Source organism: Synchiropus splendidus, chromosome 16 (assembly GCF_027744825.2).
Source record: "Synchiropus splendidus isolate RoL2022-P1 chromosome 16, RoL_Sspl_1.0, whole genome shotgun sequence".
Lineage (NCBI taxonomy): Eukaryota > Metazoa > Chordata > Actinopteri > Syngnathiformes > Callionymidae > Synchiropus > Synchiropus splendidus.
The window spans coordinates 21,066,976-21,077,500 of NC_071349.1; the positions used below are offsets into that span (position 1 = coordinate 21,066,976).

Below are 10,525 nucleotides of genomic sequence, written 5' to 3' on the forward strand. Positions count from 1 at the left end.
CAGTAAAAGTATAGTAACGGACGTAACTGATCAAAGGCGATGGGTGCTTGGTTGCCCTTATAGCGTTTATTGCGTTTCCGTAAAAACGTTCGAATTTCCGTGAATGAATTGAGCGGAGTAGAACGAATTCCGAGCCGCCCGTAAAGGCGTCACCAGGAGGGCTGCATCTGCTGCTGATCCTCGGCAGCGTCCACGCGCCGTGACTCTCTCCAGCGCGACGGAAGCGGACGGTGGCGCTGCTCCAGCCCTGCAGGAGACAAAGAAGGACCTCACTCGCAGCAGGTAAGCACAGCCGTCCTCCCAGGACCCGCTCCGCTCTCGGGCGTCCCGCACCGCGGTGCTGTTCACGCGTCCTGACTGGCGTGGCTCCGCACGAGCACGGGCAGAAGCATCTCACCACGACTGCAGTGCTCGGGACACCAGACCCGACTTAACATCGTGGGCGTGAAAGCAACGAGAAAACAGCGACCCCGGGGTTGTGTTGGTCCTAGCTGTGAGTGGAATGGAGCCCGCGAACTTGGAGCCGCGCGGGGCTCAGGTTGTTGACATGAAGAGTGGCGCTTCAGGGTTGTTTACATTCGCATGAGCTCGTGTTCATTTGTGTTTGTTAACTGACTGGTCAACCCTCTTCACAATGCTCCGTCTATCATGCTGGCCAGACCTGACCAGTGACCTGACCAGTGACCTGACCAGTGATCAGTGACCTGACCAGTGACCAGTGACCTGACCTGACCTGACCTGACCTGACCTGACCAGTGACCAGTGACCAGTGACCTGACCAGTGACCAAGTGCTCTGACTCCTGGGTGTTCTCCTGCGCCTCTGCAGCCGCTCACAGAAGCTCAGCTACCAAGTGCTGTGTGAGACACAACACTCCAAACATCCATGAACTGCTGAGGAACTATCAAATAACAGTTTTGTCTCATGAAACAAAACAGGAATATGACCTCATATTTTTCGACACAACCCTTTGAAAACAGGAGGCTGCGTGGCGGCTATTGGTGCAGCGATTGCCATTTTTTTGTTGACGATTTTTGTTCCAATAGGCGGAGACTAATTGTTATTTTCTTTTTTTTTTCCTTCCCAATTCAATCAAACACAGAAGTCACTTTTTTTGCACAAACCTACTGGATAACAATAAGACAGAACAATGCACAGAAAAGATTGCATTGCATTTTAAAGCAAATAAAGAAAGGCAGAGTGCTGCATATGAAACAGATAAGTTTTATTCAGCTGACCATAAACAGCGAACAGATCAAACCCACAAGGTTCCCTTTTCATCCACCTCATGTCCAGGGAATGAGCACCTCCGGTCTTCAGAGCAGAACTCTTCGGCCTAAAGGAAACACTAATATGCAGTGTGCCGACATTGGTTAGGGTTAGACACACTGGCACTGCTTGGACCTCAACTCATCGTGCAAACAGCCTCTGTCATTGTGACTTGTCTCGTCTGTCCTCTTCGTTTTTCTGCCATTCTCCTGGCATGTTTTGAGGTGGAAAGTGTTTATCAAGCGACAGTTATCTTTTGCACCACAATATTGCGGGCATTGCAGAATAGTCTTCCCTCCACTAACGTGAAGCAGGTGAGCATTTGGCGTCTTGTAAGTCTTCCTCTCAACAAGACGCTTGTGAATATGGTGACGCACAAGCGGTGTAGAAGTAATGGGACAAAATGGCCGCACAGAATTGGTTGAAATTGCGTTAATAGTTGCGATTGCATTTGTGAATTGCTGTATAAATAAAGGTTGCCTTAGAATGCTGTGGCAGAAGTGTTACTTCACTAATCCTGCGCTCGCAGGTCTGCTAAAAGGGACCAGCCAAGCTGGATGGAGCTGACACCAGCTTGGCGAACGCCACAGCGTGGTCGCCCTCAGAGCAGGAAGAAACCACACATCTCACTGTATTAAACAGAGAACTGGAATTGTGTGCGGCAGGTCCGTGAATGGTACATTCAATTCTACCTTTACCTGCTTCTGGGTCCAGTCCAGTCCAGTCTGGATGCCAGCCTACGACACACTTGGTGGAGATGCTGCCATCTATTGTCCAGTGGATGCTGCACCATGGAAGCTGTGCTCTGATGATGAGCAGGCCAGCCATGATTGTCTCACATTGTACCCACGGGGTACTGTCATGTTGATGCTGAGTACCTGGTGCTGGAAACTACCTGAAAGTTTTGGTCCGACGTGAGGAAGGTGTGGGTTTGGGTTAAGAGCTGGGAGTCCCGATCCACTGGGGGGTGCTAACATTAGTACACACTAGTTTGCAGGAGACCGTGAAGATTCATTTTTCTCCTCACCCTTTTCTCTGCAGGAATTGGATGCAGCTGTAGAAAAGTTTAAAAAAATGGTCACACAAATCCTAAAATGTATTTGAAGAAAAGTCAGAGGGAACTGAAATATACACTCCTTCATTCATTCATAGAGGTGGAATGTACAGTACTAGTCTTGGCATGTTGGCCATGCAACATCCAGAAAAGTGTTGTTCATCATGGACGAGTCGGCACAGGGCAGTTTGGTCCTCCTTGATAAACATGCTTTTGTTTGTATGGTGCCACGACTGAGCTCTGACTGACCTCTCCCTTGAAAAAGCACAACTAGTGCTATTTTGTCACATGTGGTCATGACACCGTGAGGAACATCCAACCCTGATCATCGGCGTGGAGGACCAGACTACAGAAGTCTCTTTGCTTCCTGCCAAAGCCCTTCACTCCTTTGTTCCATCTCATCCAAAAGCCCTTGCTGTGATTCCTCCTCTTCCACTTCTGTGCTGTGGTGCTATCAATCAAATGGAGCTCTCAGCAGACTCGTCTGCTCATTAGGGATGTGAACCTGTAGGTAGCCTGCAGCCCTGCCAAGCCATTCATCTCTCTCAGCAGGACACGAGCTCTCACATCTGGAGCAGCGTTTGGAAAACACAGCTTTTCACTGCGATGATCCTTGTTGAAGAGAGTCAATACGTTTTTCACAAGGGTGTGTCTGCAGCTCCCCTGTAGGGAAATACACCTTTAATGTATCCTCCACCTGTCCGTTTACTGTGAGAGTGACGACCAAAAACCCACAAGTTCAATCCAAAAGAACATATTCCCTGACAGAGGAGTCTCATTTCTCAGCACCTACGCCTGACGTAGCTCAAGAGGTGTAGAGACTGTCTGGCCCGGACCCTTTTCTTCCACCTTCAGTCCATCTTTTAAGGCCCAGTCTCCGGTGTTTGCTCCTGGTGTCTTCAGGTCCAGGTCGACACGGCTCACGTGTCATGTCGACTCCACTCGGTCTGCGGTTACCGTACACAATATACCTGCATCTGTTGGATCCAATCTCTCATTAGGTAAAACATTATAAAGCAGTTTATGTAATGTAAAAAGATACTTTGATTCATATAATGATATGGAAACTATCATTCTGCCTAGACTGGCAGCAACAGTGCCTGAAGCCTGCGGCTCGGTTGAGGCTGGCTGCACGCATGCTGGACAAGCCATGGCTTTGATGGCCTTATGACAAAGTCGGCAGTATGTCAATGGTGATGGCGCCTCATTGGGCCTCAAGTCCTCTGCAGTCTACTTGTGCACGGTGAGAGAAGATGGGGAGAGAATATTTTGAAATCCTCCGAAACAATCCGTCTCAACAAAGTTGCCATGTTTGTGTTCTTGCACATGAAGAGATGAACCCTCTCCCTAAAGACCAAACAGAAACATGAGACTTGCAAGTGTTTCCCATTCCTCCCAGCATGTGGGGGTATTAACTCTGAGAGCACGTACTGATGCTCCAATCAGTCTGAACGTGGTGCCATGGAGCAGAGGGTCCACACAGCAGCCCTCTGCAGCTGCTCTGTCACAACACGCGTGTCACCACTCTGAGCAAGGAGCGCGGGCCGAACCCCCACAGGCCACCAACACAACTTCACATCATCACACCACCGTGACCACGATGGCCCTCTGCCAAGCGCAAGCTGCTCTGATACCTTCCGACAACTCGCGAGCTGGCACAAGGCCAGCTTCAGAAGCAGCCAAAAACACGACATGCACACACACACAATAAAGGGCCGTAGATGATAAGGGAAGATCCGGAGGAGGGAGGTTATCTCTATTTGAGCTCATCCTGCGTACTCCACACAGCACTGTCTCTTGTTCTGTCACCCAAATTGTTTTCATTTGTCCAGCTGCAGATGAAAATGGACGAAATGCCTCAGAAGGAATGTGAAGGTCGAGTGTTGCAAGGCTGGTGTTTTTGCAGAGGCTTTGGCTGTTCTGTGAACCCAGAAACTAGGATGTAGGCCCTTTCTGTTGTTACTGAAAGTTCAAAGCAAATGTCATGAGATGAGCAGTTGTGTGTAGAATAAATGAAGAAGTAGGATGACAAAGAAATACGAATGGAACGTGCCCTTCCAACACATTTGCATGGCCTTATTCTACTCTTGCATCAGCATGTCTGAGGACACAACACGGTGTCTGTGGCTGAGTGGGTTTGTGTCTGTCGACCACAAGAGCAGAAGTCTTCCCTGCAGGCCATGGGTCTCCACTACGGCCCGTCCCCTTCCCACCCTGACTCATCCCATCCATCTATCATTCCTCCTCACGCACCTCCGCTCACTCGGGCTCGTGCCCTGGGCCTGCAAGTACAGCCTCATCATCAAGGGAAAGGAGATGGGTTGGGATCAGTTGTAGGGAGGGAAGCGGAGCAATCAGGAGGAGCTGTGACTGAGGTGAAGAGTCTGACAAGCACCTTGACACACACACACAGTCTGCGCTCACTTCCAACCATCTTGCATCCCAGCCAAATGCAGACAGAGAGAGACGGATCATACCCCCTGGGGAGATTTCCTTTCCCATTTCTTGTTTTCTCTACCCTCTGTCTCTCCTCTGTGCTCTGACAGATGCTCACACACTTGTTCACAGCGCTTCCCCCGTCCTCTCCTCCTTTTCTTTGAAGAAGAAGAAGTGTTGCTGTACATGTAGGAAAGCGGCTCCATCGGTATTTTTTTTTTCATACCCCGTGTTCAGTGAGCTGTCATCTGTGACCGGTGTTGAAAGGATGCCGGCGAGTGAGGGAGCGCGCAAGTGAGGGATTGAGATTCTGGATGAAAGGGAGGGGGAGATGTGGAGCTGCAGCTCCCTACGGAGGGCAGGGGGAGTGATGGCATGCTTGTTTCTTTGTGCCCGAGCAAACGTGAGCCGAGGTGGTGGAGAGGAAAATAGCTGAGGCCAACGGAAATAAGCGGGACCATCAAGATTCATTTGCCAAAGCTCTTGAAGCACTGTAACCACAGCATGATGGGCCTGGTGGGGGAGCCTTGAGCAGCGACTCTAAAAAATGAAACACGTGTCAATAGAATGTAGTGTGCACCTAGCTTGAGCGAGATCTTTTTGACAGACTCTTCAGGCAGCCTCGCTGTCTAGTTGGTTCGATCAGCTACCCGCTCCACTGGGAGGCTGCAAAGAAGCCGCCGTATTGTTTCGGGATACCCAGCCTCCGCAAGGATGCCGCAGAATCTAGTACAGAGTTTCCCATGTTTTGAATCCAGCAGATGATGATGGCGACGAAGTGTGCCATTTCAAAATATGAAAGTAAATGCTGTGTTCAAAGGAGTGAGATCACATTTAGTTGAATGGAAGGAGACCTAAATAATGGCCCGACTGAGCGATGGTGGAGCGGAGTGCAGGGCCGATGATGCCGGCTGCTCAGATGTTATGGAGGAAAAAAGACGTTTCAATGTTGCTTGTGTGGCGGCGGTGGTGAAATCTCCATAGTGATGTGCAGCAAAATACTGCGGTTTGCAAGCTGTGTCGGCGGCTGGGTGCCAGAAAAGGGCTGCACTACGGGTCTTTTTAGCCACACACTCTGCTTTGTTGTTTTTTAAAATTAGGTTAAAATTATGGAGCTATCACTGATACCGATCACACGGCTCGACAATGAATTTGTAATCAAAATGATGAGACCTTCTGTGTCTATGGTGTGAAAAAATGAACTTGACATGAACTCAGACACGTTGTCATATCCCTCTTCAAGGAAGCAAAACTAGAAAAACCTTGCAGCATGCAGCAACTCTTCTGTCAAAAGGACACAACTGAAAAACATGGCATTGAATGAGAGACGTGGCAGGTGAGTCTCTCTGGAGATGGTGCTGTGTCCGTAAAATATTGACTGTAGCGGGACTCTGAGACAGAGAGCACTGCAGTGATCAAAGTTTCCACTCCGGATGTTTTCAACAGTTTCAGATTCAAGTGGCTGATGAACGCTGCACCTGACTCCAAGACGGCAATGGACTCTGCCGTTTCCGTTTCAGCATAAACAACACCTGAGAATGGCTGCTCATCCAGCTCGGTGAAATGAATGAATGATTGTTTCGTATCATTCCGGATGTCACGCCGGGAGCGGCGAGCGTTGCTAGCGTCAGCTGCTGCTGAGGAACCAGTGCTCTCACTTTCATGAGCCCAGAAAACTCTCCGTGCTGCGTCAAGTGCTGGCGTGTTTCATTTGAAGGCGCTTCCCTGCGCAGCATTTTGCCGTGGATGTGCTGCATGATGCAAAGTTAACAGATTGAAAGAAGCTCCACAGCAGACATGCATGAAACACAGTGCTTTGCCACTCTTTTAGATGAAGCTGAACAAGAGCGTTCTTACCTAGAACCCAAAATCCTGTGTCTGAGTTTGGTGGTGGGATCCAGTAAACCAAGCTTTTGTTACCTTGTGCCTTTCAGAGCCAAACTGGGGGGAGAGAGATGACCCTTGTCTTGTCCATGAATCCATTCCTGGAGCCAGAGGTAGACCCTCCCCTCTCCTCATGGGAGTCAGAGCGCTGGACCAAGAGCCGCCCGTCCAGCCCAGCAGCCACTTGCACCTCTGTAGGGTCTTTAACCCCAGGTACTAGAATGTTTTCTGCTCGTGTATAATGCAGCACATTGAAGCACAAGTCCTGTTGGTCTCAACATTACAGAAGTATCACATGCACGACTTGTCGGCCTACACCAAAAATGGATTTCCTGGCTTCAACACACTCCTTTTTTGTGTTTGCCCTCCAGATGCCACCTGCAGGCGCCTTCCTGATCAACGCTCCAAGATTGCCTACTTCAAGAGGAAGTTAGTTGACTGTGAGGAGGTTCCTTTAACCTTCAGGACCTACTGCCAAATGGTGAGACGGTCTGACAGTGATGCTGGCGTGCAGAACGGCATGACATTTGTCAATGAATGTGCTTGCTGTAGGTGACGCCGGTGTTGGAAGAGAGGGCTCACATCCTGCGCCTCTCTTTGGAGAAGATGCGTTTCATTGACGACCCAGAAGCCTTCCTGCGGCGCTCCGTCCTGGTCAATAACCTCTTGGGACGCTTGCGGGCGGAGATCTTGCTCCAGAGCTCTGACTGCTGTTTCTCTCCAAACTCTGCCTCTCCCACCGCTCCCTGCATCATGCCGCCGACCGCCGCACCTGCTCACCCAGCACTGCGCGCCTTACCTCCGCGTATCTGCCTCGCACCCCAAGGTGGACCCCCCTTTCGCAAGCGGTTCCGTATGGTCCGTGTGGGCCAAGGAGACCTTCAGTCGGAGCGCGCCCAGACCTGCTGCTGCTTCTACGCTGCGGCAGCAGCTGCAGGCCACGACCTCCACCTCCCACTCTCGGCTTATGACGCGCCACTGTCCACCTGCCCGTCCACACCATCCTCCTCCCTCCTGCAGCTCAACACTCACAGCAAACTTGGACTTGCAGTGGAGGATCATGACACTGTGGAAGAGCAGGAGGAGGACGATGAGGTGGAAAAAGAAGAAGCAGGTTCATCTGTGGAGCACAAATGTAGGACTAGGACGAGTGAAACAAGGACTGCTGAGGAGACGGGGGAGGAAGAGGAGGAGCTGGAAGAGGAAGGAGTGACGCATTGTCAGTGCCACTTACAAGTGAAAAGGCACACGTCACATTTGTGGCTTCGTCGGCTTCATAGACACTGATGGTACTGCTGCTCCTGGCTCTTGATACGGGCATCCACTCTGCGTCTGTCTTCACAAGATCATGGCAGACTCAGGGCTGTCCCCAGCACTCTAGCAGCGTTGTGGCCTCCTACCTTGGCATTTTCCCTGGAAGAAATGTCTTGCACTTTCTCCTCGCACACTTTAGTGGTGCAGTGGTCTCCAGGAGCTTCTGCTGGTGTTCGGGTGCTTCAAACTCGACTATAAATGTGCAGTGATGTTAACTGTCAGCGCCGTCTAGTGAGAGTGAGCTGATCGACAGCAGGCAGGACACTAGAGGAAAGTACTTTTCGTCTCAATCGTCGACATGTTTGCAGCTGGTCTGGTTTGGCAGGTTGTCAGCAATGCTAGTGGTTTGCACTGAGCTTTTGGTATTTTAACCCTTTCACATTTTTGAATTGAAACTGATTTTTTTGTTAAACAAAGAGGGGAAAACAAATAAAAAAACAACTTTAAATTGAACACTGCTGCAAAAAAGAGAAAACTGTTTGAAAGAGTAGACTAATCTTTTGTGATAAGAAAACTGAAAACCAACTGAAATTCTTTTAAAACAAAAGTTAAAAGTAATTTAGGCAGAGAAAAACATCACTTTCATGTATTAAAAATCAATAGTCATTGTTGAGCCGGGACAATATAAGCACTAAACCAGGGGCTCTGAACCTTCCCATCCCTTCATTAGAACTGATCCATGACTCTCAATTTCATCTGTGATCAACAGCCATATTTGGTCGACTGACGCGTAAACAAACCAAAACCTTGTGAAACAACATGAGACCTTGCGATCGTCGCAAAGATATTTATTTGTCATGGAAAAGTCCAACCAGCAGAAGCAGGTGCAAGTCGTATTTATCACATTTCCTAAAGAAAAAAAGAACAGAAACTGAATAAAATTCAAAATATAATAAAACCAAGTCTAAATATTGTAAACATTTTTTTTTATTTAAACTCCAAAAAGGATACAAGTACAAGTGTTGCAATTGATTTTAACAATGCTCCAACAGGTGCTTTCACAAACAGTTTTTTCACTGTTCGGGAGGCGCCATCACTTTCTTCTTCATTGTTTCTTTCCACGAACTTCTCCATAGTTGGTGACTATCACAGATGTGCAGCGGTCAGGTCAGTTCACTGACTCACTACTGCCGCCACACGTGGCTCATGTATCAGAACTGAGCGTCTCACGGCCCAGAGGTGGGAAACAAAAACCTTTTAGCGGCCCTCTAGGGGGCGCTCGCGGCCCTGCGGTGAAGCATCATTGCTGTAAACAACAGTTGTGTCACAATAACAACTCCAAGTGCCTTGTTGTTGCACCTGGCCTTATTTCGTGTGTCTGGCTGACAGAAGGAACACAGCACAGAAAACAGCTCCATTTCCAACCTCATGCCGTCTGCATGTTTTTATTGCACTTGGTGTAATGTGGACGGATATTTGTGTCGACCAGCTGTTTCCTCCGTCTGAGCGGACTTGCAGGCGCAGCCTCCTCCAGCTCTTCCTGGGTGTTCACAAGGTGATCTCAAGGTCAACGTCGAGACCCAATTACTGACCACTGTTTGTTGTCCATATGTCTTCGATTGAAACCAGTACCAGAAGTAATTCAGTGTTTTTGGTATTTGTTTTTACAGCTCATGGGGTTTAAGGTGTCAGTGTCCTTTCTTGAATGAATCCTTGTTAAATCGGCGGGAATTGTTACCTTGTGAATATAAGCTCAGTTGACGTGACTCATCTCCTTTGGTCGTCAGGTCCACCAGTTGACCATCCTCACCCATCTTCATCGTCCCGCAGCAGCTTCCTTCAACAGTCCTGCTCCATCCCTTCCTCTCCTCTCCACCTGTCCCTCTGATGCACTCACTTCTGCGCCTGTCTTCTCCAGCCATGTCATCCTTATCTCCAAAACATGTTTCAGTCATGTGCCAAATGTCATGCAGCTCTACTCAGAACCCTGCTTTGTGATCATGTTTGTCCAGCTAACCCTAACCCTAACCAACTGAACCAGTTCAGCACAATGAAAACTCTCAGCTGTCCGGTTACTGACATGCTTGTCTGGGCTCTTGTGCCACTGAACCAACCCCTTGAGTCATTTTGTTCTTTCAAAAATGTGCGTTGAGCTGGTGTGTTAGTGACGATGACAGAAGCAATGCCTTGGTTCCAAGATGTGTCACTCGTCTAAGTCTTGACCAGCGCTTACGTGTGGTGTTCTGTGCCCAGTGTATCGACCAGTAAAAGAATTGTTGGACACAACTCCCCTCTGTTGTTCCTGTATACTCCTGAATGTGTGGCGCTTTTGTGACGCCTAACCAATCTGTGACATCTCAGAAGTCACCACGAATGTCCCTCCTTGACATTTCACTTACAATCCCACAGAACTTTGGTCTGCTGAGCCATCACCTCCACCACAAGAGCCAGAAATGACACACTGTGTGTGTGTGTGTGTGTGTGTGTATAACTTCCTAAGGGTTGTGTTGGTTTCTGAACACTTTTTGCCGCAGGGATGTGTCTCCTGCTGCATCTTCCGCTGCACCCCTTCTCATCTTTGACCTCTCCACTGTCGCTATTAATAGGGCAATCCCTTGTTAAAGAATCG

The 10,525-nt window shown here is 49.0% G+C and overlaps 1 protein-coding gene across 1 annotated transcript in view; it reads left to right on the plus strand.

The window, feature by feature from the left end:
* Window positions 1–139: 139 nt before the first annotated feature.
* Window positions 140–10,525, plus strand: part of sertad4 (SERTA domain containing 4) — a 10,445-nt gene continuing 59 nt past the window's right edge. Inside the window, exons 1-4 of the mRNA XM_053845421.1 lie at window positions 140–282; window positions 6,693–6,855; window positions 7,014–7,123; window positions 7,195–10,525. The exon at window positions 7,195–10,525 is cut by the window's right edge and continues 59 nt beyond it. Coding sequence (XP_053701396.1) covers window positions 6,714–6,855; window positions 7,014–7,123; window positions 7,195–7,929 — 987 coding nt within the window. The 5' untranslated portion in view covers window positions 140–282; window positions 6,693–6,713 and the 3' untranslated portion in view covers window positions 7,930–10,525. The remainder of the gene's footprint in view (window positions 283–6,692; window positions 6,856–7,013; window positions 7,124–7,194) is intronic.